Source organism: Bidens hawaiensis, unplaced genomic scaffold, assembly GCF_021521415.1.
Source record: "Bidens hawaiensis isolate Kalapana, Puna unplaced genomic scaffold, B.hawaiensis_p1.1 tig00025176_1, whole genome shotgun sequence".
Lineage (NCBI taxonomy): Eukaryota > Viridiplantae > Streptophyta > Magnoliopsida > Asterales > Asteraceae > Bidens > Bidens hawaiensis.
In genome coordinates, this window is record NW_027494002.1 from 237650 (window position 1) to 259377 (window position 21728).

A 21728-nucleotide genomic window follows, 5' to 3' on the forward strand; every position below is an offset into this window, starting at 1 on the left:
TCAGTCAGAATAATGAACATCAGATTTAGCATATTATGACAATGCTATCATATTAGATGATCATGTAACAAGTATCTATTTTTAGTTTATTACACAAGTGTTCCATAAAGAAATGTATTGACTTTTGAAAGTCAAAGGAGTAGCTCTCCAACTCTTAAACTAATGAGGATATAAAAACAACAATAATATAAAAAAAATCTAGAATGTTTTGTTTGATGAAGATGGTTCAACTATATTGTTGAATATTATTATTTTTTCTTATTCCAAATGTATTGAATCTTTTCTCAAATGTATCTATAATCTATATGCTGTTTGTTATCTAGCAGCATAAAGAAAGTGTAGCATCAACAATGGGATCTAAACATTGGTTCAAGATTATAATCAACTTGAGTAAATCAAGAAAATCAAAATCAAACAAGACAAAGGTACGCGTATGTATTTGTTTACAAGAATTGTTTTCATAATCTTGTGCTTCGATTTCAGCTTTCAAAATGAACATATTTGGATCAATTGCCAAATTCAATTTTTTTTAATACTGTGTTAAAAAATAAATTTGTAATTTTTGGAACAGGGGTTTTCAGTACCGGATTCATATATTTTGGAACCGCAACCTCAAGAAAAACCAATAACTACTCTCAGTGAGAATGTAGCTGCAACTCGGATCCAAACTGCATTCAGGGCGTTTAAGGTACACGAACTAACAGTCGCTTATTTCAATATTCGCTTATGTGGAAAGGAAAATAAATTAACTGTCAAAATTTTTTTTGTAACAAGGCTCGAAAGGTTTTAAGGAATTTGGAAGGAGTATCAAGACTGCAAAGGCTTACACGAGGCGATTTTGGCAAGAAACAAGCATCAAACACGTTAATCAATCTTCAATCATGGACCAAAGTACAAGCCCAGATAAAAACACATGGTTGAAGATGGAGGAATCAGACGAAAGAAGTTAGAAAATCAGTTGAAGCTTGAGACTAAGCTCCATGATCTAGAGGTGAAACATACCTTCAGTAGTTTATTCTGTTATTGTTTAATTATTCATTAAGATTAAGTTTTATTTACATGTTCTAATTATCACATATCAGGTGGAGTGGAGTGGTGGTTCTGATACGAAGGACGAGGCTCTTGCAAGGATACAACAGAGAGAAGAAGCAGCAGTAAAGCGTGAGCGCGCTATGGCATATGCGTTCTCTCATCAGGTCACAATCCATACGAATCATAACAATCATAACAATTTGTTTGCGTTTTCTTTTTATAAAGAAAGCATCGATGGAAATGAGTCAAGTAATAGTGATTATAGAGCTGATAAACGGGTCGTGTTTTCTGGTTAATGAGTCAAACCCGACCTAGAAACGAGACAAACCCAAAAATCATGTCACACAGACATGAACAGTAACACGACTCGTTTAAACAGAAAAAAAGAACTTTATTTTGTTTTATTAGAATATTAATACTTTAAAATATCAAATTACATATATATTTTTCTTGAACTAATTATGTTTAAAACATCCCAATTTATTTTTTAAACTTTGGGATAAAAATACTGAAATAGTTTTAAGCTATATAAACACATTTTATAATAAATGAAAAATAAACAAATGGGTCAAACTGGTCACACAAGAAAGGCCCATTTAGCTAAACGTCTTCTCGGGTTCACCCGGACCCGCTTAGACTAAACCCGTACCCGCAAAAAATGATCTTAGGTTCCGTGTTATGTCAGAAAATTGACTCCCTTAATTTTAACATGAATCTGCAGTGGAGGCCCGATGCAAAGTCAAGTTTAGGCCCAAATGATTCAAAACTGGCCACTGCAAATTGGGATTGGAGTTGGGTGGATAGATGGGTTGTTGCTCAGCCATGGGAAAAAAGAGTCCTGGTTGTGTTGACTCCAAAAAAAGTCAACAGCCCTGCAAAAAAAGCCCATAAAAACTCACCAAACAAACCTTTGAGAAACCGAAAGCTATCGTTTGGGTCAGCCACAAAAGTTGAAGATGCAAACACCAAGACCGAACCGAAACATGATGATTAAAGTTTTCAGATTGTGTGAGAGTTAATGGCAAATAAGCACACTGCATTTGTGTATATTTTGTAAAGTTATTTTCTATTTATTCGTGTCATTATCTGTATGATATTTTGATCTGTAAACTATTTTCTTTTGTTTCTTTAAGTTAATTATCATTTAGTTTTCTTATACCATTATTATAACATAATATGTTGTAACATTCTTATAAACACATACCATTTTTCCTTACAGTTAAAATGCATACTGATAAACTGTATTGAAGTTTTTCTCAAAATAGAAATGAAGTTAAATGTTCTCGCAGACTCGCACATGTTAGTGCAACAAAATTTATGGCATGCTTCAATGCAACTACTTACCAGTCCTCTCTCAATAATTTTTTCGAGATAAGGTACTTTTATTATTATTTTTTTTTGAAAGACCAACGAAAACATATTATATAAAACCAAGGTACTCCTGAATCGGCCAAGCAAGCAGCTCGACCCGGCCCACAATACAACACCACCAGGAACTACAAGTTACAGACTCAACCTAATATATTACAAACTTTCCCCAATCTGCCCTCGAGAACGATAACCCGCTTGACCGGTTTTTAACCCAAAGAAAACTAAGGGCTTTAACCTCATCCACGACGCTACCAATCGTCAATGTGGAGCCGTTGTGCACCATATCGTTTCTAGCATTCTATAAACACCAAAACGTGACGAGACATATCGCATGTAATGCTTTTGCCTTTCTCTTTGGGAACTTGGTATGCTTGTATAATTCGACAATATGCGGACACCAAACGCGAACATGTGTAACTTTCACAATTTTTTAATTCTTCTTGTTTTTTTCTTTCTCTTTTTAATCTTTTATCAATTTCTTTTTTTCTTACATATAAAAGACTACATGGATTTTCTCCGATCTCCTACTTTGCTTTCATAAATAGTATTTTGCTCAGGTGAGATTTATATGTTTTTTAAAAGCTACATTTTTACCATGTAACTATCTTAATCTTTTAAAAATTATAGTTAACCCATGTTTTATTATTACAGTTATTATATTATTACTACTAATATGACTACCTTCTTCTTCTTCTTCTTCTTATTATTATTATTATTATTATTATTGGTTTTGTTATAATAAGTTACTAAGTTAGAATCATTTCACGAGATAATACAATTAATAAACTGATATAACTCGTCAATGTTTTATATGGACTTCGTGAAGTAGATAATTTAAAAAAACAAACGAATTTAATATAAGTTTTATAGAAATACAAAAGAGCGTTTCTGTTTTTAATATGATGGGTCAAGTTGTTCAACAAAGGGGAATAAAAATGAGAAGGATGATTTGAATTTCTAGCCAAACAAATAAACCCCTCAAAAAAATTTAAAAAAAATAAATAAAAAAATCATAACTAAAAATTTAATAAAAAACAAAAAATGTAAAAACACAAAAATGTTTCCATCACTTATCTCGTTCTCATAAAAAAAAAACACAATGGTAAGTGAAAAAAGTCGTTGTGTCTTTTTGTTTATCATTGTGTTTTGTGTTTATTTTCGTCATTGATTGTGTCTTTTTTTCTTAACATTGTGTATTTTTTTCTTTATATTGTGTTATATTACTCAATATTGTATTATATTTTGTTCGACATTGTTTTATATTTTGCGATCTATTGTGTCTTTTTTAGTTACAATTTTGCATTTTGTTTATTTCGTCATTGTGTCGTTGATCTCTCCATTGTGTCTTTTCGTCATTTTTTTATTTTTTTTAACTTGAATGATGACGGAAACATTTTAGTTTTTTAATTTTTTTCGTTTTTTATTTATATTTTGAGTTATGATTTTTTATTATTTTTTTAAAATTTATTTATAAGGGGGTTTTTTATATGGTCACAAATTCTTCTCACACTTATTATTTTTATCTCCCTTTATATTTTAATTTTACCTTTAATATGATATATCTTTTACTATTTTCAAAACATTTACATAAATGATGTTAGTTTATATATAGTAAAAGCAATACAAAACAGTTTAAAGGCCAACTAGTATCTTGAAAAGAAATCATGCAAATGAAGTAGAGAAATAGTTGTGTGTCAATTTTATATTCGTCTCATTATAAGTGCTTTAAATATATACAAATGTATTTTCTTCTCATATTCATTTTAATATCTCGATCTATTTACATGTATCTTTTTGTTTAAAGTCTAAATATATTAAAAAGGAAAAAAAGGGTAACTCACAAGAAGCAAGAAGTCTGAACGTACAAACAATGAAAAACCAACTAAATACAATCCAAACCACCAAGGAATACTCGAAACATTACAAATGTGATTCACTTATGGATTAAACAATCAAAATTATGTAGATGCATATATATTATTCTTTTAGTTCCTTGAAAGTTACAAATTGTTCATTGATATGTATCATGATATAGTTACAAATTGTTCAAATTATATTCATTGACCTCAAGTGAGGTGTCTCCGTTGGTGAGATTGAGAGACAGTGGCTTCGTATCAGGACACGCGGTTTTGAGAGCGGAGTCTAGGAAGGTTGCTAAGCATGAGACATCGTGTTTGGAGAATCAGCACGTTTTCATTCCATTTGCCTTCGACACTTTTGGATCCCTAGCTCCCGAGGCAGTTCGCTTCTTGGAGCGGGTGCAGAAGGTGGTCCACAGTGACTCGCAGAGCCCGAGGAACCAAGGATTTATATTTAGTAGAACAGGCTTTGCATTCAAAAGGGGATAGCGGCGCAGCTTGTTGCTCGCTTACCCATTATCCAGATGTAGCTCGGTTTGTGTTATATATAAAAGGATTAATTATTGTGTTTTATTGATAACAATTTTATTTGTGATAAATAATTTGAATAAATTGTTGGGCCTTTACATATACTAAACAAATAGCACAATTGTACAAATATAAGGTGCAACACATCAACCAAAAGTCTATGTATATATATAGAGGTTTTGGTCATTTTCATCAAGTGTTAGATAAAAGCAAAATAAATGTTAATCTTCCGAACCAAACATATCATTTAATGACCTACTATTCAATGTCTATTTATAGCATATAGAGGCTTAGGTCATTTTCATCAAGTGTAAGTTCAAAGAAGTCTCCATTAACTTGAAACATTTACAAGTAAACAAACATGAGTAGGTTACTTATGATGAACATGATGGTGGTAGTAATGTTTATTGTTGTAACCTTAGTTCCACAAGCCTATGCCATCTCTATTTCTCAAGTAAGGCAGATTGCAGCCAAGAATAATATAACTGGTCTGTTTGTGTTTGGCGATTCAAGTGTTGATCCGGGGAATAACAACCGCCTTATTACGGATGATAAGAGTAACTTTCCACCGTATGGAGTGGACTTCTTTGGTGGTCGACCCACCGGGAGGTTTAGTAATGGAAGACTTGCCACTGACTTCATAGGTACATACATATATATATATATAACCTGCTTTCATGTATACAACTAGCTAGCATAATACTATTTGATTCTCATGTTCTGCTTAAGTTTGAAACATAAAGTCAATCAAAGATAATGTATATAAACTCCATAAAGTATAAACCAAACATAACAACTGTTTTCTTTGGTAAAAAGAGAAAATAATTTGTTAATTTCGTTTTAAAATTTTAATTTTGATATTTTATATGCAAACGTGATGAGTAAAATCCTATATACGAAAGGGTTTGTAGTCTAGATGTATCGTTGTTAAAAGTCCAGATGGTTGAGCATTTTAGTACCATAAAGCTGGATAAAGATACGCGTTTAGAAAATAGTTTTAGAATGTGTATGGTATAAAAAAGCTTCTTTTGCTTTGTTGTTCAACAATATTTTCTAAAAGTACATATACAAGATTAGTATTAACGCCAAACTCTTCACAAACAAAGCTTCCAAGTTCCAACATTAACATTTAGTTAATTAATAACATTTTCAACTAGGTTAAGTTAATGAAAAATAAAACTACCGATTTGTAAATATAATCGCTAATATATTCTTTTTATATTAAGAATTTAGTTTTAAATTAAAAGGTATTATATAGATTAATTGGATTAAGTTTCATTATTTATTTAAATTACAAAATTTTTGATTTTTATTTTTTATTTTGTTGCATTAAGTGCAAAAAAACATCTAGAACGCGTTGCATTCATTTTATTGCATTGAAATGCTAACTTGTACATCTATGTTATATTTATTCATGAATTAAATTATTACTTAATCATTATCAAAGTTCAAAGAATTTATGATGTCATGAGTAAAAAAAACAATTAGATAATTATTGATATTTATATCATTCTTTAATAGCCGAGGCATTGGGTTATACGAAGGAGATTCGACCATATCTCGACCAAGGACCGGTGAGGCCCTTCGATCTCTCCCATGGTGTTAGTTTTGCTTCTAGCGGTTCTGGCTATGATAACCTTACTGCTCAAGTATCGGTATGTGCTTTATAAAATCAGCTTTTCGAATCTATTTCAGGCCCTAGCTAACATACTTTTTCTAAAATGATACAACTATGTCGTATTATTATGACATGTATAATAAGGTAACGTCTCACCAAATATATGGGCTTGACATACGAACAAAAATTTAAAAATAACAATTTATACGTACATGTATAGTTTATAGTCTACACATGTATACAATATCTTAAAAAAGTAAAAATAAAAAATCAACCTTATATAAGCTAATATCATGTCGTACTAATATCCCGATTGATTTTTAGTTTGTCATACTAATATCAAGTTTATTTTATTGATGTGAAGAATGTGTTGTCCTTGTCGCACCAATTTAAGTATTTTGCGGATTATAAAAGAAACTTTAGCATGAAGGTAGGACCGCAAAAGACTCGGGAATCTGTCAAGAACGCCGTGTTTATATTAAGCATGGGAACAAACGATTTTCTTCAAAACTATTACGTGGAGCTCACACGACGTGCCCAATACACTGTCGACCAATATGGAGATTACTTGATCTCTCTTTTTAATGGTTACGCCAAGGTACTCACTTTTAAAATGAAGAAAACTGTAACAAGAAAATAATGAAAATAACCATTTGTATATACAACATTTATAAAATGACTGTTTTTATGTTTTCGCGAGAGTCAAAAGTTTAACATAAGCATCTATATTTTCTATGAATGTATGAATTGGATTATAAAATAAGCATATTATAAGTATGAATTGTTGTAGAAAATGCATTCCATGGGAGCAAGAAGATTGGTGATTGCTGGGGTTCCTCCTTTTGGATGCATGCCTTTGGTCAAGACATTGAAGGGTGCATCCAAATGCGTCGAGGAGTACAACAATGTAGCTATTTCATTCAACTCGAAGATAAAAAACGCATTAAAAACAACCCTGGGGATGAAAACGGCCTACGTCGACATTTATGGTCTCGTACAAAGTGCAATTCAGAACCCTAATAAATACGGTCAGTTGTATATTCAAGAACTTTATGAGATACACATTATATAACCGCCTTCTATTTTAATTTTGAATGAAATTATATCATGTACAGGGTTTATAGATACTACAAAGGGGTGTTGTGGGACTGGAACGATTGAATACGGTGTTACTTGTAAAGGCTTGGGTACATGTGCTGATCGAGATAGATTTTTGTTCTGGGACGCAGTTCATCCGACGGAAAGGATGTATAAGATCGTTGCGGATGAGGCCTTAACTAATATTCTCACCTATCTATTTTAATGATCTTAAGGATATATCATAATTTATGAACTTGAAACCTTATTACAAAACTTTGTGGGATATGCTCATGTATCATGATCTAAATAACTTAGTAATATACTATTGTTATGTGTGTGATGAGTCTTTTTGTTATAATATAATTAAACACACGCTAAACTTGAAACATATTTCTTTACATTATTTTGTGTACACTTATACATACATCCATCAAACAGGCAAACATTCAATATATGTCCTTTCCAAAACTAAACCTATACTTTATTCAACTTCTCACTCAAGCTGCCCGGTTACAAACCGGACCACTATCCCATACATGTACTTGTGTATACATGGTACATAAATATACTTGTATGAACTTGGTTAGTAAAATGGCACAAGTCTTGTCATTACTTGAAGCACATGCCATAACTACAAACTAGCAGTGATGAGTGAAGAAGTTTGGTGCTGCTTTTCTTGCTGATTAATAGTATCGGCAACATGCGCAACCACTCCAGCTCCCGCTTTATGAAACCATTCATCTTTCACCTTAAAATTACACATAAACCGAGTTTAAATATCCATTCTTTACACTAAAAAAATAATAATATTAAATAACGTACATGAATATTGTTATGTGCGAAGAACGGCCAAAGTGAAGAGTGGAAACTGACATCAACTTTTTTCCATCCCAATTGTTGTAACCCGCGGATCATTTCCTCTATAATCAACAATGGAGGTTTATTTAGTTATTGGATAGCTTAAATAATGAAATGGTTTACGAGTCTACCTTCCATGATCTCGTGGTATTCAAGGGTATTTTGGGTAGTGGGGACGTTTTGGGCTGCTTCTTTTGCTCGTGCGGCTTCGGGAGGAAAATTTGAGCCTTGGGATTCTACGGGTGGGCAATACTCCACATCGACGACGTGTTTATAACCATCCAAAGATTTGAAAGGAGGCTGAGAATTTAAGCATATAAATGTATATTCCGGTTATTTCATACGGTCTAGAAATATTATATGAATATTCGATGTTTTCATAACAGGACTGGGTATAAAAATTTTAACTATATTTTAACTATATATTTCTAATACATAACAAAATATGAAAATATTTTATGTTTTGGTGTGAACTTGCAACTATGATAAAATATTAATGCCTCTACATATAGTGCATAACGTACCTTAACAAGCTCAGACTCCCTTCTGATTGAGGATGTACGCCGACCAACCATATCTAGTAGTAAATGATAAGTTGAAACAAAAACAAAAACAAAAACATGAAGAGCAACAGATTAAACGCATGCAGGATACGATCATAGGCGGCATTGGCATACAAAACACGATATTTAAACGCACCGAGAGCCGATCTGCAACACAAACAATAAGCATTGTAATTTGACTATTTCTTTTAATGAAGATTTCCATATTTAGTCGTTTAGACTTACATAAAATCGGCATCTTCAGCATCTGTTGTCATTCTCAAAAGCAGAGGCGGTCGGTCGGGTTTGCCATCGGTTAAAAACAGTTGACTACCTGTCCGTCCCACAAAAAGAGGAGCCATTGGAGCTGCAATTTTTTCTAACATGGGAAGACCGAGAAGAAACGGAAGCTGAATAATAAATAAAAAAAACATTCTTTTATAAATATGAAGTCCTACAATCAATTGAATCGATTTTAAATAATAAAAAAGCAAAACCTGCTTGTTGCCTCTAACACCAAGGTGAGGTGTTGCTAGGGTTATAAAACTAACGGCTTCCAACCCGGCGATCTGACCGGCTGATTTATCATCAACGCGGGTATAAAGAACACCTATTGCATATCGTGCAATTAGACCACCGAGCGAGTGGGCTAAAAATGATATTTTTTTAAGGTTTTCTCTACTCTTCACAACTTGCTTCACCTGTATGTATGTTTGTGATCAAGTATCATACATGAGATATAATGCAATAAGCACATGGCAGAGATTTGGATACTTACTTCATCTGCTAACCTTTTTCCAGCCCCGTCAATTCCAGCAAAGGTTTTAGAGTAAGCGTTACAAGAACTTGCTGTAATGGGATATTCAGATAAACTAAAATATCTCATGTACATATATATATATATAGGAAAGAGAGAAGGGGGGGGGGGGGGGGGGTTGTTCAATACAAAACCAATAAGTAGAGTAGCTGTGAAAACCACATAACCACGTGCACCTTTTGCTTTAAATGTGGTACATAGGGGTGGCAAATGTGACCCATTGGGTTGAATGAGTTGTACTAAAATGTATATAATGGGTCAGAATGGGTCAAACTAAAAAAAGAAAATGATTGAAATAGGTCGAAACGGGTTGACATTTTTCAAGTTTTTTTTATGGAACGAGAAAAACGGAGAAAAATTTTTTATATTATTACTTTTTTAGTTTTTGATTTATATTTTAAGTTATGATTTTTTAATTATTTTTTTTGAATTTTTTAATGAGGAGTTTTTGAAATCTCAACCCATTTTGATCCATTTCAAAAACCCCTCATTAAAAAATTCAAAAAAATAATTAAAAAATCATAACTCGAAATATGAATCAAAAACGAAAAAAGCAAAAGTACTAAAAAGTTTCTTCCGTTTTCTCGTTCCATAAAAAAAAGACACCTTCAAGAAATGTCAACCCGTTTTGACCCGTTTCAATCATTTTCTTTTCTTAGTTTGGCCCATTTTGACCCATTATATACATTTTAATACAACTAATTCAACCCAATGGGTCACATTTGCCACCACTGATACATAAAGAGGGTTATGTAGCCGCTTATCCCACTCTCTGACTCTCCCCCATTATATATTATATATTTCAGCACTATGTACAAGTGTTTTATGCGGTTTTCATGGTTCTCTACTAAAATTTGTACTGAACCATGCCAGTAAGTGCACACACATATATTATATATACATACATACATATACGTATATAAACATAGACATTTAGCCACGCCAACCCTCAAAAATTACTTAAATACCAGATTTCAAAAGTGTAACGACGCTATGTGTGGTTCTTCAAAAGAAGAGAATTAGAAACAAGTTGTGACCATAAATGAGATAAATGAGAATATGAGGAAGTCATACCGTATATCAAAAAGTGTCGCCCCAATCGTCTTTTGAGCTCTGCTTCTACATATCTCCAGTCACTCGAGCTGCATAATGTGATTTAGAGTATTGTTCATGTTGGTATCAAACATGAACACAAATACCAATTCACAAATTCTAAAAGACAATAAACAAATACTAATATATCAACGCGTGTCTATCAAAGCATATTGCATTAGCAAGAACAGGAACTGTTTTAATGTGTTATTATTGAGTAAAGATGCCTTTTAAGGAACATAAAGTTGACCCAAACATCTCAAATAATAAATAGCAAAACGGCAACATCTAGTCATCTACAACTATTTAAAGATTTGGAGCATTATTATAATAATAATTTAACACATTACCTTGCATATATTCCATGAACAAGAACAAGAAGATGATCCTGTTCTTCATCTTTCACCCCATTGGCAGCACTTGGTGATATGAAGCTCCCATGAGTTCGAGTCGAGCTCATCGCGTGAGCTTTAAGACTTTGATTCTTCCAAATATTACTTATACCTATATAAATTCAAACCCACAAATTATAAACAAGAAACAAAGTTATAAAAATTATAAAAATATCCCCTATATTACTATAGTGTACACAAAAAAAAGGATTTTTGAATCAGGGGTCTCAGCAGAAACACCCTCGGTATTTTACTGGTGAACATTAAAATCCTAGTAGTTATTATGTTAATACCTATGAACTAGGGCATAATTAAAGTTAATAAATGTTGGTTTTAAAACACAGGATACATAGGATTTAATAATCCCAAAAGAATACAATAAAGTTTGAAGCTTTATGAGACAAGAACAAGATAATAATAAAAATAATAATAATAATAATAATAATAATAATAATAATACAATTTGGGGAAAAACACAAAATGAACAAATACCCTCAACAATTCTCATGAAAAGATTGGCAACATCTTTCCTCTTGAGTAATAAAATCAAGAAAACAAAAGTTAAAAACAAAAACAAAAGACCACCCATTTGAATAATAATAATAATAATAATGAACTAAAGTAATCATAAGACGAATCGAAGAAAGAACAAACCAAAACAATTGGAGAAAGCCCAGGAAAATCCGTGGAAACAGGAGGAGGAGGAGCACGGGTTCGGATTCGGGTTTGGGTTCGGGTTTGGATTGGATCCTAAATTGGCGTTTCTTCGAAGAAAAATAATCGGAGGTGTGGTGTAGTTGTAATGAAGCAAGGAGGCCATCTGTATGTTGTGTCTATATATAGATATAGATATAGATATAGATATAGATATAAATGTTATGGCAGGTGGTCATCATCATAATCGGTTCAGTTCATATAATCTAATCATGTGTCTGAAGAAACAAAGGATGGAAGCCCAAGCCTACTCATTTTGTTTGATGTTTGGCTTCATGTGCTCTTGTTTAATATCTTCAAACTTAAATTCACTTAATAAACAAATCGTTCGAATGGGTTACTCCGTGAACATTCGTCTCGTCTAAAAATACGATAGTACAGTGAGATAAGACTCGTTCAGCTCATTGATCCAACTAGTGAAAATCATATATTCGCCTAGTATCATCATCACCTTTGTGTATCTGAAACTAAATGTTGGCATGAATCGAACCTAGGTGTATGTAGGGGTGTGCAAGAAACCGAAAAAAACCAATCCAAAACCGAAAAATCCAAATCGAAGAAAAATCAGCAATTTGGTTTTATGTTTTTTTTTGTAAAAACCGCACTAACGGTTCAGTTTTGGTTTTAAATGTAAAAAAAACCGAACCGGGCCAAATTCCTAAGTTTTGTTTTTTTATGTTTTATAGTGAGTAATTTATAAAAATTTAATAAATATGTAACTCAAATATTTTTGATCAAATGTATAACAGTCTATTATTTTACAATTAATAAAATTATTTATATTTAATTAATTATTTTTTGCCAACTTTTTTTTTCGCCCTAAAGTTTTCAAGCTCAAATGGAAAAAACCAAAAAAAACCGAAACCGAACGGTTTCAAAAACTCCAAAAACCGAAGTTGGTTTTTGGTTTGGTTTTAGCCAAAAACTGCACCGAACCGCACCACGCACACCCTTAGGTATATGTGGTTCATATACAGGAATAAAACTGAAATTTAATCTTATTTTTTATATTTTTTCCCAATAGTGTCTTCAATGCTATCATTCGTAAGACGTTTTGCATGCCTTTACGTTGAGAGACCGTCTCTCTCCTCCTTTTTTAACGGATGGTACTTTTCTCTACTCTGCTCTTAAATTCATCTCATAGGTGTGATATTTGTGTATTTCTCTTTCTTTCATATCCTCGACATGTAAGTGTGATTGAATTGTCCAACAAACTATGTTCATGGTGCATGTGGTGTGTTGGGTTACAAATTTTAGATTTTAGTTCACATTATTTAGTAATTAGTAGGTTTAATACAACCAAACTCCATATGCCTAAGGTATTAATTACACTTAACAACATAAATGGATTAACAAGGTGATTTATGTTGTTAATTGTTATTTACCACACATAAAGAGGTGTTCACATGATTTACATTAAATGGTATATAAGTATTTGGATCTTGATATTAAACTTGGAAGATGAAGAAAGTTTATAGTCATTCTATTAATGAAAAGAAATATGCATTTTTTTCATGTCAAAATGTTGGTGTAAGTGTTAGAATAGAATAACGCTTAAGAGAGAAGATAACCTTTCAAAAAAGCATGCATGCCCTCCACGACACATCCATAGTCCAAACCAAACTTATTATTGACATTTTTCTAAATTTTTGGTGGTTTTTAGCTTTCAATCATTATCCTAAAAAACCGTTTGATGAGAATTGACATATTAAAAGGCATAAAAGTGACCACTTTTACAAAGTTTTCAAACATTTTGGACATGTTTACAAAATAAAAGCTTTATGTAAAGTTCTCAGATGGTTGTGAACTTGTGACTTGTGAGTCTTATACCAAAGTGCATTTGCTATATCAAATTCTCAATTCCCATTGGTTGAGATATAATCAAAATGTATTTGATGATACTTTTATGTAGGGCTGGCAATTTATACATGAGACACGAATACACGACACGTACCTACACGACTTTAACAGGTAATAGGTAAGGTCTTAACAGGTTTCGTGTACTAAACAGGTAGACACGAAATTACCTGTTAATTTTCGTGTATAAACAGGTATAATGTATAATACCTGTTTACCTGTTAGGCACCTGTTAATACCTGGTTACTTTTAAAATTATATATATGTATATATATAATATAGTTATATTATATCCCTAGCCCTAAATTCATCCAAATCATTCTTACAAGTCACAAACCACAACCGTCGCCTCTCAATCTCTCATCATCCATCCACCGTCCCAGTCGCCGACCTTCCTTCTGTCGCCGCCCATATCTCTCTCTGGCCATTCTTACATTCCACAGTTAATACTGTCATCGACCATTCTTACAAAACACAGCCGCCGCCTCTCATCATCCATCCCACCGTCGCCGGCCTTCAATCTGTCATCGGCCACAGTTATCGTGTACTATCGTGTATTATCATGTATTCCAGGTAGTAACAGGTTCGTGTTCATGTTTGGGTTACAGGTACACGATAATTTTTTGTGTCGTGTACAAGTATACACATTTCGTGTTCGTGTCTTATTGTGTACATGTATACACGATATGTCAGCCCTACTTTTATGACTCTAAAACATGTTGGCAGAATTCTTCTTCCAATTAATACTTCTAATGTAAACTATTTTTAATTATTTTATGAAAGCATAAAATTTATTTACACTTATAACTAGTTTTATAAAAAAACGATTTGATTTGTTTTTCTATCAATTTCACCGTGTTTAATGATCTTATATGTTGTATTAATCTTCTATTCTTTCCGCATAAATTTGGTCTTTAGCGCTTCAAATCATCAAAGTGGACGCTCAACTAGATATTCAAACTTTAGTTCATCTCAAAATGTCATTTTACTGATAACAAGATCAAGATGAAGTTCGGCGTGCACGTATTTATCAAAATAATCACACGTAATTATACAACTTTATGATAGAATACCTTCATCCCTAGATTAACAGAGTAACGTAAAGTTTCAATGTAGCTATTTGTTCAATATGAATTCAATCAATGTAAATCTAATTTTGTTCAAAAGATTAGATCAGTTGATATTGTTATCATTAAATTGTTTTAAGTGTTCATCAAAAATACGATCCCACAGCGAAGAGTTGAGATGAAGAGAATTCCGGTATTATTCTCGTTGGCTAAGGGGTCGGTTGTTTGTCCAATTTGCTAGGAAGAGGTTGTTGGATTAATTTCTATTCCAGGTCACAAGTCGGTGAACCGGGCCTAAAAAGTTTTAACAAGTCGGTTAAAGTCTAAGGGGTATTATGAAACATTCCGTATGCTTGGTGGCCAAGTTCACCTTGTTGGCCAAGTTGACCTTGTTGCCCAAGTTCACCTTGGTGGCCACATATTATGATTGGTGACCAAGTTGGGTTACTAGTATAAATAGATGTACAAAGTTAGTGTTAGATACAACATCACAACAACAACAACAACAAACACAACAATCACCACCATCACTACCAAAGATATTTTAATCAGTTTTTTGAGTTATATTTTCTGGTTATAATATAAGTCGGTTATTTCTAAGTTGTGCGTTAATTATCGTTTATCATTCTTGAGAGGTGGAGTCTGCGGAGCACTTGATGATACCATGCCAAATTGCAGAACAGGAAAACTTCTACGAGACTTGTGGTTGGGGTCTTCTTCTCAACCCGATGAGTGTGATGCAGGAGCATACGACCTATTAAGTTGACAAAACTCGATCTAGGACCCGCATGGAGCGGGGAATAAGTTAGGCTACAGACTTGCCTTGAGTGATAGGGCACCTCCCTAGCCTAGGCTATACGGGTGCCAAAACCCGGAGTTCCTTGTTGTTAAGAGTTGGCTAATCCTTGCGTAACATTGAAATCAAATATTTGGAAAGTTATTTGGAGAAGTGAAGTATATGTGAATCGTGTCACCCGTTTAATTCATTAGTAGGCCGCTTGAGTCAAAAAAGCTCAATATTGGATTATAACTTATTACTCATCTTTACCTTAAACACTTTAAAAAATATCAAATAATAAAAACATTATATTTAATGTGTAGTAATGAAACACATCTATTACGCTAGATTTAATATCATAAACAATTACTTAGAGAAAAACAATATAAATTATGTTCTTATATCCTAATCATTTATGATAATAGAGTATAAATCAATTTATTTATAACTGAATGAAGTGAGATTGGGCTTTGGACTAGGGCTTATAAGTTATAACATACCGCATATATAGTTACGTTACACACTAACTTAATTGCCGTTCAATAAAAAACTGAACTCTCCTTTTCAATTTCATTCGATCGTTCTGGTTTGCATCATTCGAATGGCAGAGGTTGCGTTTGACGTTTTGGAGGAGATACTGATACGATTGGATGTTGAAGATCTAATCCGATGCAAGAGCGTGTGTAAGTCACGGCTTTCTTTTATATCCACTCCTTGTTTTGTTAAAGCTCACTTGAACCATAATATCAAGAGTGATCGTGACAATCATCAGTTTGGGCATAGAAGGATCTATGATAGAGGTAGTCAATGCTTCGGGGTTGACCTCAACTTGAGTTATATTGTTGGCTCTTGTAATGGCCTCGTATGCATTTACCCTATTGTTGGTGAGTTTCTTGTAATAAATCCTTCCACTAGAGGAGAGAGGATACTGCAAACACCGCCTAATGAGTTAGAAGAAGCTACCAAAAGGAGATTTGTAACTTGGGGTTTTGGTTATGATTCGTACTCAGATGACTACAAGGTTGTAGTAGGTCTTGAAACAACCTACAAGGCTGTAGCAGGACGTGCAACACCACCGCCGACACGTTTTCATGTCTTGTCATTGAAATCAAATACTTGGAAAGTTATTGGAGAATCAAAGTATCATAGTATGGGTGGTAACGGTATCTTATGTGATGGTATGCTTTACTGGTTCATGGCTAATATGAAACGTAAAAAGTTAATAATTATTTCTTTTGATTTATCTACAGAGGAACTTAAAAAAATCCCCCAACCAGATGATGTTGATTACAAGACGAGTCCTAAGAGGAGTCCTTTCTTTAAACACAAACTCCGACTTATACAAGACCGTCTATGCATATATTCAAATCGTTCTTCTAAGATATGGGTAATGGTAAACAACAAGTGGGAACTGTATATTGATCGTCAGTAGAACAAGTATGATGTTGCACACTGCTTGAGCAAAGTGGGTGATTCACAAAACAAGAGGGGTTATGTCTACAGTTTCAGACATAATGATGGACAATATGATGGTCACCGTGAACCCTGCAATGGGGAGCATATTCGTTTTAGTTTATTTGTTAAGAGCCTCGTATCTCCACATCTCCAAGTTGATCGTAAACAATGAAAGACCTCCCATTGATGGACCTATATTTATTTTATTTGCTTCGGTATTAGATGCTGCTGTTTATTCATATTTATTATTCATTACTAATAAATTGGATGGACATATGTTTCATATTTATTAACAAATAAAATGACGGTCTACTACCATTAAGCTTTACAGATGCTAGTATATACTTTTGACCCAGTAATGTAAGGAAATGCATGCTAGTGATAGTTTGACTACTTTATTTTGAGAATTGATTTATTTTGGATTATATCTTTTATTTATCTGTGGTATGCAATTTACACGATAACTTGGAAAATCAATTTGTTCCATGTTCTTTTGAGTTGACTGGCCAACACCTTTTTGTTATTTTGAATTTTTGTAAATAACTAATGTCTTGAAAATGCTTTGCAGAGTGCCCCTTTTTACAATCCTCTTGATTCAGAAGCAGTTAGTTACCGTCAGTATTGTGAATTCATTGATGGATAACGGATATTGAGCGTGTTTCGTTCCCTAAATAAGAGTTACAGTGTGTATGTGTTCTTTCCAGCACATAAAGATGGTAATTTTGTCTGCAAATGTGTTATTTGTGCATGACTGCCTTATTTTGAACATAAATTATTATTTGTTAAGACATTTTTTTCCCTAGGAAACTGATGTTACAAAACATAGCATGGTTAATTGTTCTACTTCCTATCATATGTAACACTCAAAATGGTTAATATTATGTTGATTCATTGCAACTTAATGTCTGATTTATCCTGGTTAGATTATATGTTTTTTACTTCGCTTCTTTGTTTCTTTTATTAGCATCTCCGTTATACTATTCTGAATATAATGAGTTTTTAAAAATTTCGTAATAAAGTTTTAATTATTTAATACTGGTTTTAAGTAGGCATTTATTTCATTATATATTTAATAAATCTGGCAAACTCCAATAAAATATACTTATAAATTATAATAATGTTATCATATTTGATGTAACAAACTTTTAAGGTTACAGATTTATTTGTGAAATTGAATAATAGAGGGTAAAGATTGAGTTTAGCTTAAATTTAGTTCAATTAATGGTGTATAAGACAAAAAAATTCATGTAAAAGTGTATTAACAAATAAAAAAAACAGAAGCTACTTTGAATATCAAAGCCAGGTTTCGATCCTGGAACCTGTGGGTTATGGGCCCACCACGCTTCCGCTGCGCCACATTGATTTGTTGATTATTTTAATTGATGTATTATAGATTACTGAATTAACACACTCTTTATAAGTTATCGTGCTAACTCATATATTCTTAACCACCAGAGGTTGTCTTAGTTACATTAGCTAAAATGACCAACAAAAATCATTTTTTACGTACTCAACATATCAGTAATGTTAATTAATCCTATTAAAATATGACAAACTCTCAGGAATTTATTACATTTTTCATCTAAAAATTTATACAGAGGTTACGGGGTTTTACGCTAGCGCTATGTATCAACTAACATTGTATTGTAAATCCTAGGTCTATTCATTACCAAATACCATCCGTGTAATTTATACTAATAATAATACGAAAAATAAAACACATGTTGGTAAGTTATACCAAGAACTTAAAAGGTATAACCAATCATCAAAGTATATATATTAAGAAGAGTCACATACAATTGAAAAAAATCAAATTGATATGGTCTAACTGCGATGAAGATTTCGTGTTTCGAGGTTGTCGTATATTTGTGCGGTGTAGGGAATTAGTCGGTCACTCTTTTTGTTGATACATTGGAGTTGTTCTATATTTAGAAAGTGAAGGTTATACATTATACATGCAAGACTTTGACCTGAAGGATTCAAAGTACATACAACATTAATCTTAACAAGGACAATTGACTTTGAGCAATTCAAGGGAAGATGAGTTCTATATGAATCAAGGATATTTATGTTTCTTGTTGGCCTCTTTTCACCATTGTTTTTTAGTTTATCTAATTAAGAAAATCAAAGCAAAGCAATGTATGATCTTCCTCGCGATATTTTAATCGACATTCTTTCAGGATTACCTGCAAAGTCCCTAGGCCAGTTCAAATCAGTGTCCAAATACTGCCTTTCTTTAATTTCATCTGAAGATTTTATTATATTACATCATCGTTGTGCCCTATCCGATACTAACACGAATCATTCCTGAGTGTTACTCAGGTCAACTTATTCGTTGCACTCAATCAACTATGAATCACCATCATGTCATGCATGCATTGATGATGATATTTCAAGGGCCATTATCAGTTTAACCGATCTGTTTTGAGAAAGAATCAGTTAGTGAAAAGAAATCAGGTTCTTGTTATGGTTTGATTTTCTTTGTTTTGATGATTGTATTCTTTTGTGGAATCCAACTATTGAAAAGACCCGAGTAATACCTGACCCATCACCATTCTCCAATGACACTCGGTTTTATGGACTCGGGTATGATTTTTCCATTGATGATTACAAGATGGTAGCGCATCTAGATCCATTTCTAGTAATTCTATCAGTTGTCAAGTTTTCAATCTCAAGACTGGCGCGTGGAGGACGGTCCAAACCGCCCACATGAGCATCAATGACCCTAATATAATAGGCTCTTTTACAAACGGTGCAATTCATTGGATAGTTAGACATAGTCCACATGATGATGGTTTCAGTAAACGTGAAATGATTCTCTCGTTCGACATAAAAGATGAGATCTTTATGGAAATTGTTTTACCAAATGGTGGTGAGAATGAGCAAAGTGGATTTCGATGTTTGGGAGATTTGAAAGGTTGTTTATATGATGGTGTGGATATGGAAGCGTGGGTAATGAAGGAATATGGTGTTGAAAGCTCATGGATGGAGTAAGGTGATTAAATTGGACTGGATTAGATTTGGTTGTGATTATGGAATGACACCGGTGTGTTTTACACATGAAGATGATGTTGTGATTGACTTGGATTCATGAGACTTGGTGAGATTTAGTGTAAAAGATAATACTATTAAGATAATAGAGTATAAATCAATTTATTTATAATGTGTAGTAATGAAACACATCTATTACGCTAGATTTAATATCATAAACAATTACTTAGTAGCGAAAAACAATATATATTATTTTCTTATATCCTAATTATTTATGATTATGATAATAGAGTATAAATCAATTTATTTACAACTGAATGAAGCGGGATTGGGCTTGGACTAGGGCTTATAACATACTGCATATATAGTTACGTTACATACATATATAACTTAATTGCCGTTCAAAAAAAAAAACTAAACTCTCTTTTTCAATTTCAATCGATCGTTCTGGTTTGCAGCATTCGAATGGCAGACCTTGCTTTTGACGTTTTGGAGGAGATCATGGTACGGTTGGATGTGAAAGATCTAATCCAATGCAAGAGCGTGTGTAAGTCATGGCTTTCTTTTATATCCACTCATCGTTTTGTTAGAGCTCACTTGAATCATAATATCAAGGATCCATGCATATGTTGGAGGTTACCTGTACTCGAATTATATTGTTGGTTCTTGTAATGGCCTCGTATGCATTTACCCTAAAGCCGGTGAGTTTCTAGTAACAAATCCTTCCACTAGACAACGGAGGATACTGCAAACACTGCCTAATTGGTTCAAAAAAAAAAGATATGATAAGGCACATAAAATGTTGGGGTTTTGGTTATGATTCGTCTTCAGATGACTACAAGGTTGTAGTCGGGTTAAGGAAAGCTCGTCATACAAAGCGAACAACTTTTCATGTGTTGACATTGAAATCAAATGCTTGGAAAGTTATTGGAGAATTGGAGTACCAATATATATATGTTCGTAAGGGTATCTTATGTGATGGTGTGCTTTATTGGTTCATTACTAATGAAAATTATAAAGAGAGAATTATTATTTCTTTGGATTTATCTACGGAGGAACTTAAAGAAATCCCCCAACCAGATGATGCTGATTATAACAACAGTCCTTTCTGTACACACCAACTCGGGCTTGTACAAGAATGTCTGTGCATACAATCATGTCCTTCCCGTGAGTCTTCCAATATATGGGTAATGAAAAACAAGTGGGAACTGTATATTGATCGTCAGCAGAGCAAGTATGATGTTGCACACTGCTTGAGCAGAGTGTGTGATTCACAAAAGAAGGGGGGCAAGCATGATCCACACCGCTTGAACATAGTATGGGGTGATTCACAAAAGAGGAGGGGTCATGTCTACGGATTCATTCGACATTATGATGAACGCCATGTGCCCTGCAATGTGTGGGACTGTATTATTGATGGTATATTTGTCAAGAGCCTTGTATCTCCACATCCCCATGTTGATGAAGGACCAAACAAGGTTCCATCTAAATGTCTCTTCTTTTAATACAAACACACACAGATATATATTGTTCTAATCTTCTGTTTGTATATACAGGAAGATAACGACGGCGTTGAAAGTGGTAACACAGCAAAGAGGAATCGGAACAGGAATAGGAATAGGAGCAAGACGTCTCGTAAGCATAAAAATGCTTCCGGTTGTTTACATAAATTTATTT

At 33.2% G+C, this 21728-nt stretch overlaps 4 protein-coding genes, 1 long non-coding RNA gene and 2 pseudogenes across 6 annotated transcripts; 6 read left to right on the forward strand and 1 right to left on the reverse strand.

Moving 5' to 3' along the window:
- Positions 1–299: 299 nt before the first annotated feature.
- On the forward strand, positions 300–2487 carry LOC143570940 (protein IQ-DOMAIN 9-like; annotated as a pseudogene). Its single transcript, XR_013142025.1, has 5 exons — positions 300–425; positions 572–688; positions 775–991; positions 1083–1196; positions 1754–2487. The product of XR_013142025.1 is annotated as a protein IQ-DOMAIN 9-like (transcript).
- Positions 2488–5138: 2651 nt separating this feature from the next.
- LOC143570965 (GDSL esterase/lipase At5g45950-like) lies at positions 5139–7874 on the forward strand. Its single transcript, XM_077056483.1, has 5 exons — positions 5139–5434; positions 6312–6445; positions 6773–7006; positions 7199–7436; positions 7524–7874. The coding sequence occupies exons 1-5, from the start codon at positions 5152–5154 to the stop codon at positions 7709–7711; spliced, it is 1077 nt and encodes a 358-aa protein (XP_076912598.1). The 5' UTR covers positions 5139–5151; the 3' UTR covers positions 7712–7874.
- Positions 7875–8031: 157 nt separating this feature from the next.
- Positions 8032–12114, reverse strand: LOC143570964 (uncharacterized). Its single transcript, XM_077056482.1, has 11 exons — positions 11844–12114; positions 11148–11301; positions 10780–10847; positions 9667–9737; positions 9386–9589; positions 9135–9298; positions 9001–9056; positions 8871–8923; positions 8478–8646; positions 8311–8408; positions 8032–8236 (listed from the first exon to the last, which is right to left on the reverse strand). Exons 1-11 carry the CDS (start codon positions 12007–12009, stop codon positions 8120–8122), a joined length of 1320 nt encoding a protein of 439 aa, XP_076912597.1. The 5' UTR covers positions 12010–12114; the 3' UTR covers positions 8032–8119.
- LOC143570966 (uncharacterized) lies at positions 10875–11302 on the forward strand. The gene is made up of 2 exons (XR_013142029.1): positions 10875–11003; positions 11118–11302. It is a non-coding gene; the product is annotated as an uncharacterized LOC143570966 (long non-coding RNA).
- Positions 12115–16206: 4092 nt separating the features above from the next.
- Positions 16207–17703, forward strand: LOC143570945 (F-box protein CPR1-like). Its single transcript, XM_077056453.1, has 3 exons — positions 16207–16783; positions 16856–16998; positions 17629–17703. The coding sequence occupies exons 1-3, from the start codon at positions 16207–16209 to the stop codon at positions 17701–17703; spliced, it is 795 nt and encodes a 264-aa protein (XP_076912568.1).
- A 1016-nt stretch (positions 17704–18719) lies between these two features.
- LOC143570947 (F-box/kelch-repeat protein At3g06240-like) lies at positions 18720–20223 on the forward strand (annotated as a pseudogene).
- A 293-nt stretch (positions 20224–20516) lies between these two features.
- On the forward strand, positions 20517–21720 carry LOC143570948 (F-box/kelch-repeat protein At3g06240-like). Its single transcript, XM_077056454.1, has 2 exons — positions 20517–20679; positions 20784–21720. Exons 1-2 carry the CDS (start codon positions 20517–20519, stop codon positions 21554–21556), a joined length of 936 nt encoding a protein of 311 aa, XP_076912569.1. The 3' UTR covers positions 21557–21720.
- The last annotated feature ends 8 nt before the right edge of the window (positions 21721–21728 follow it).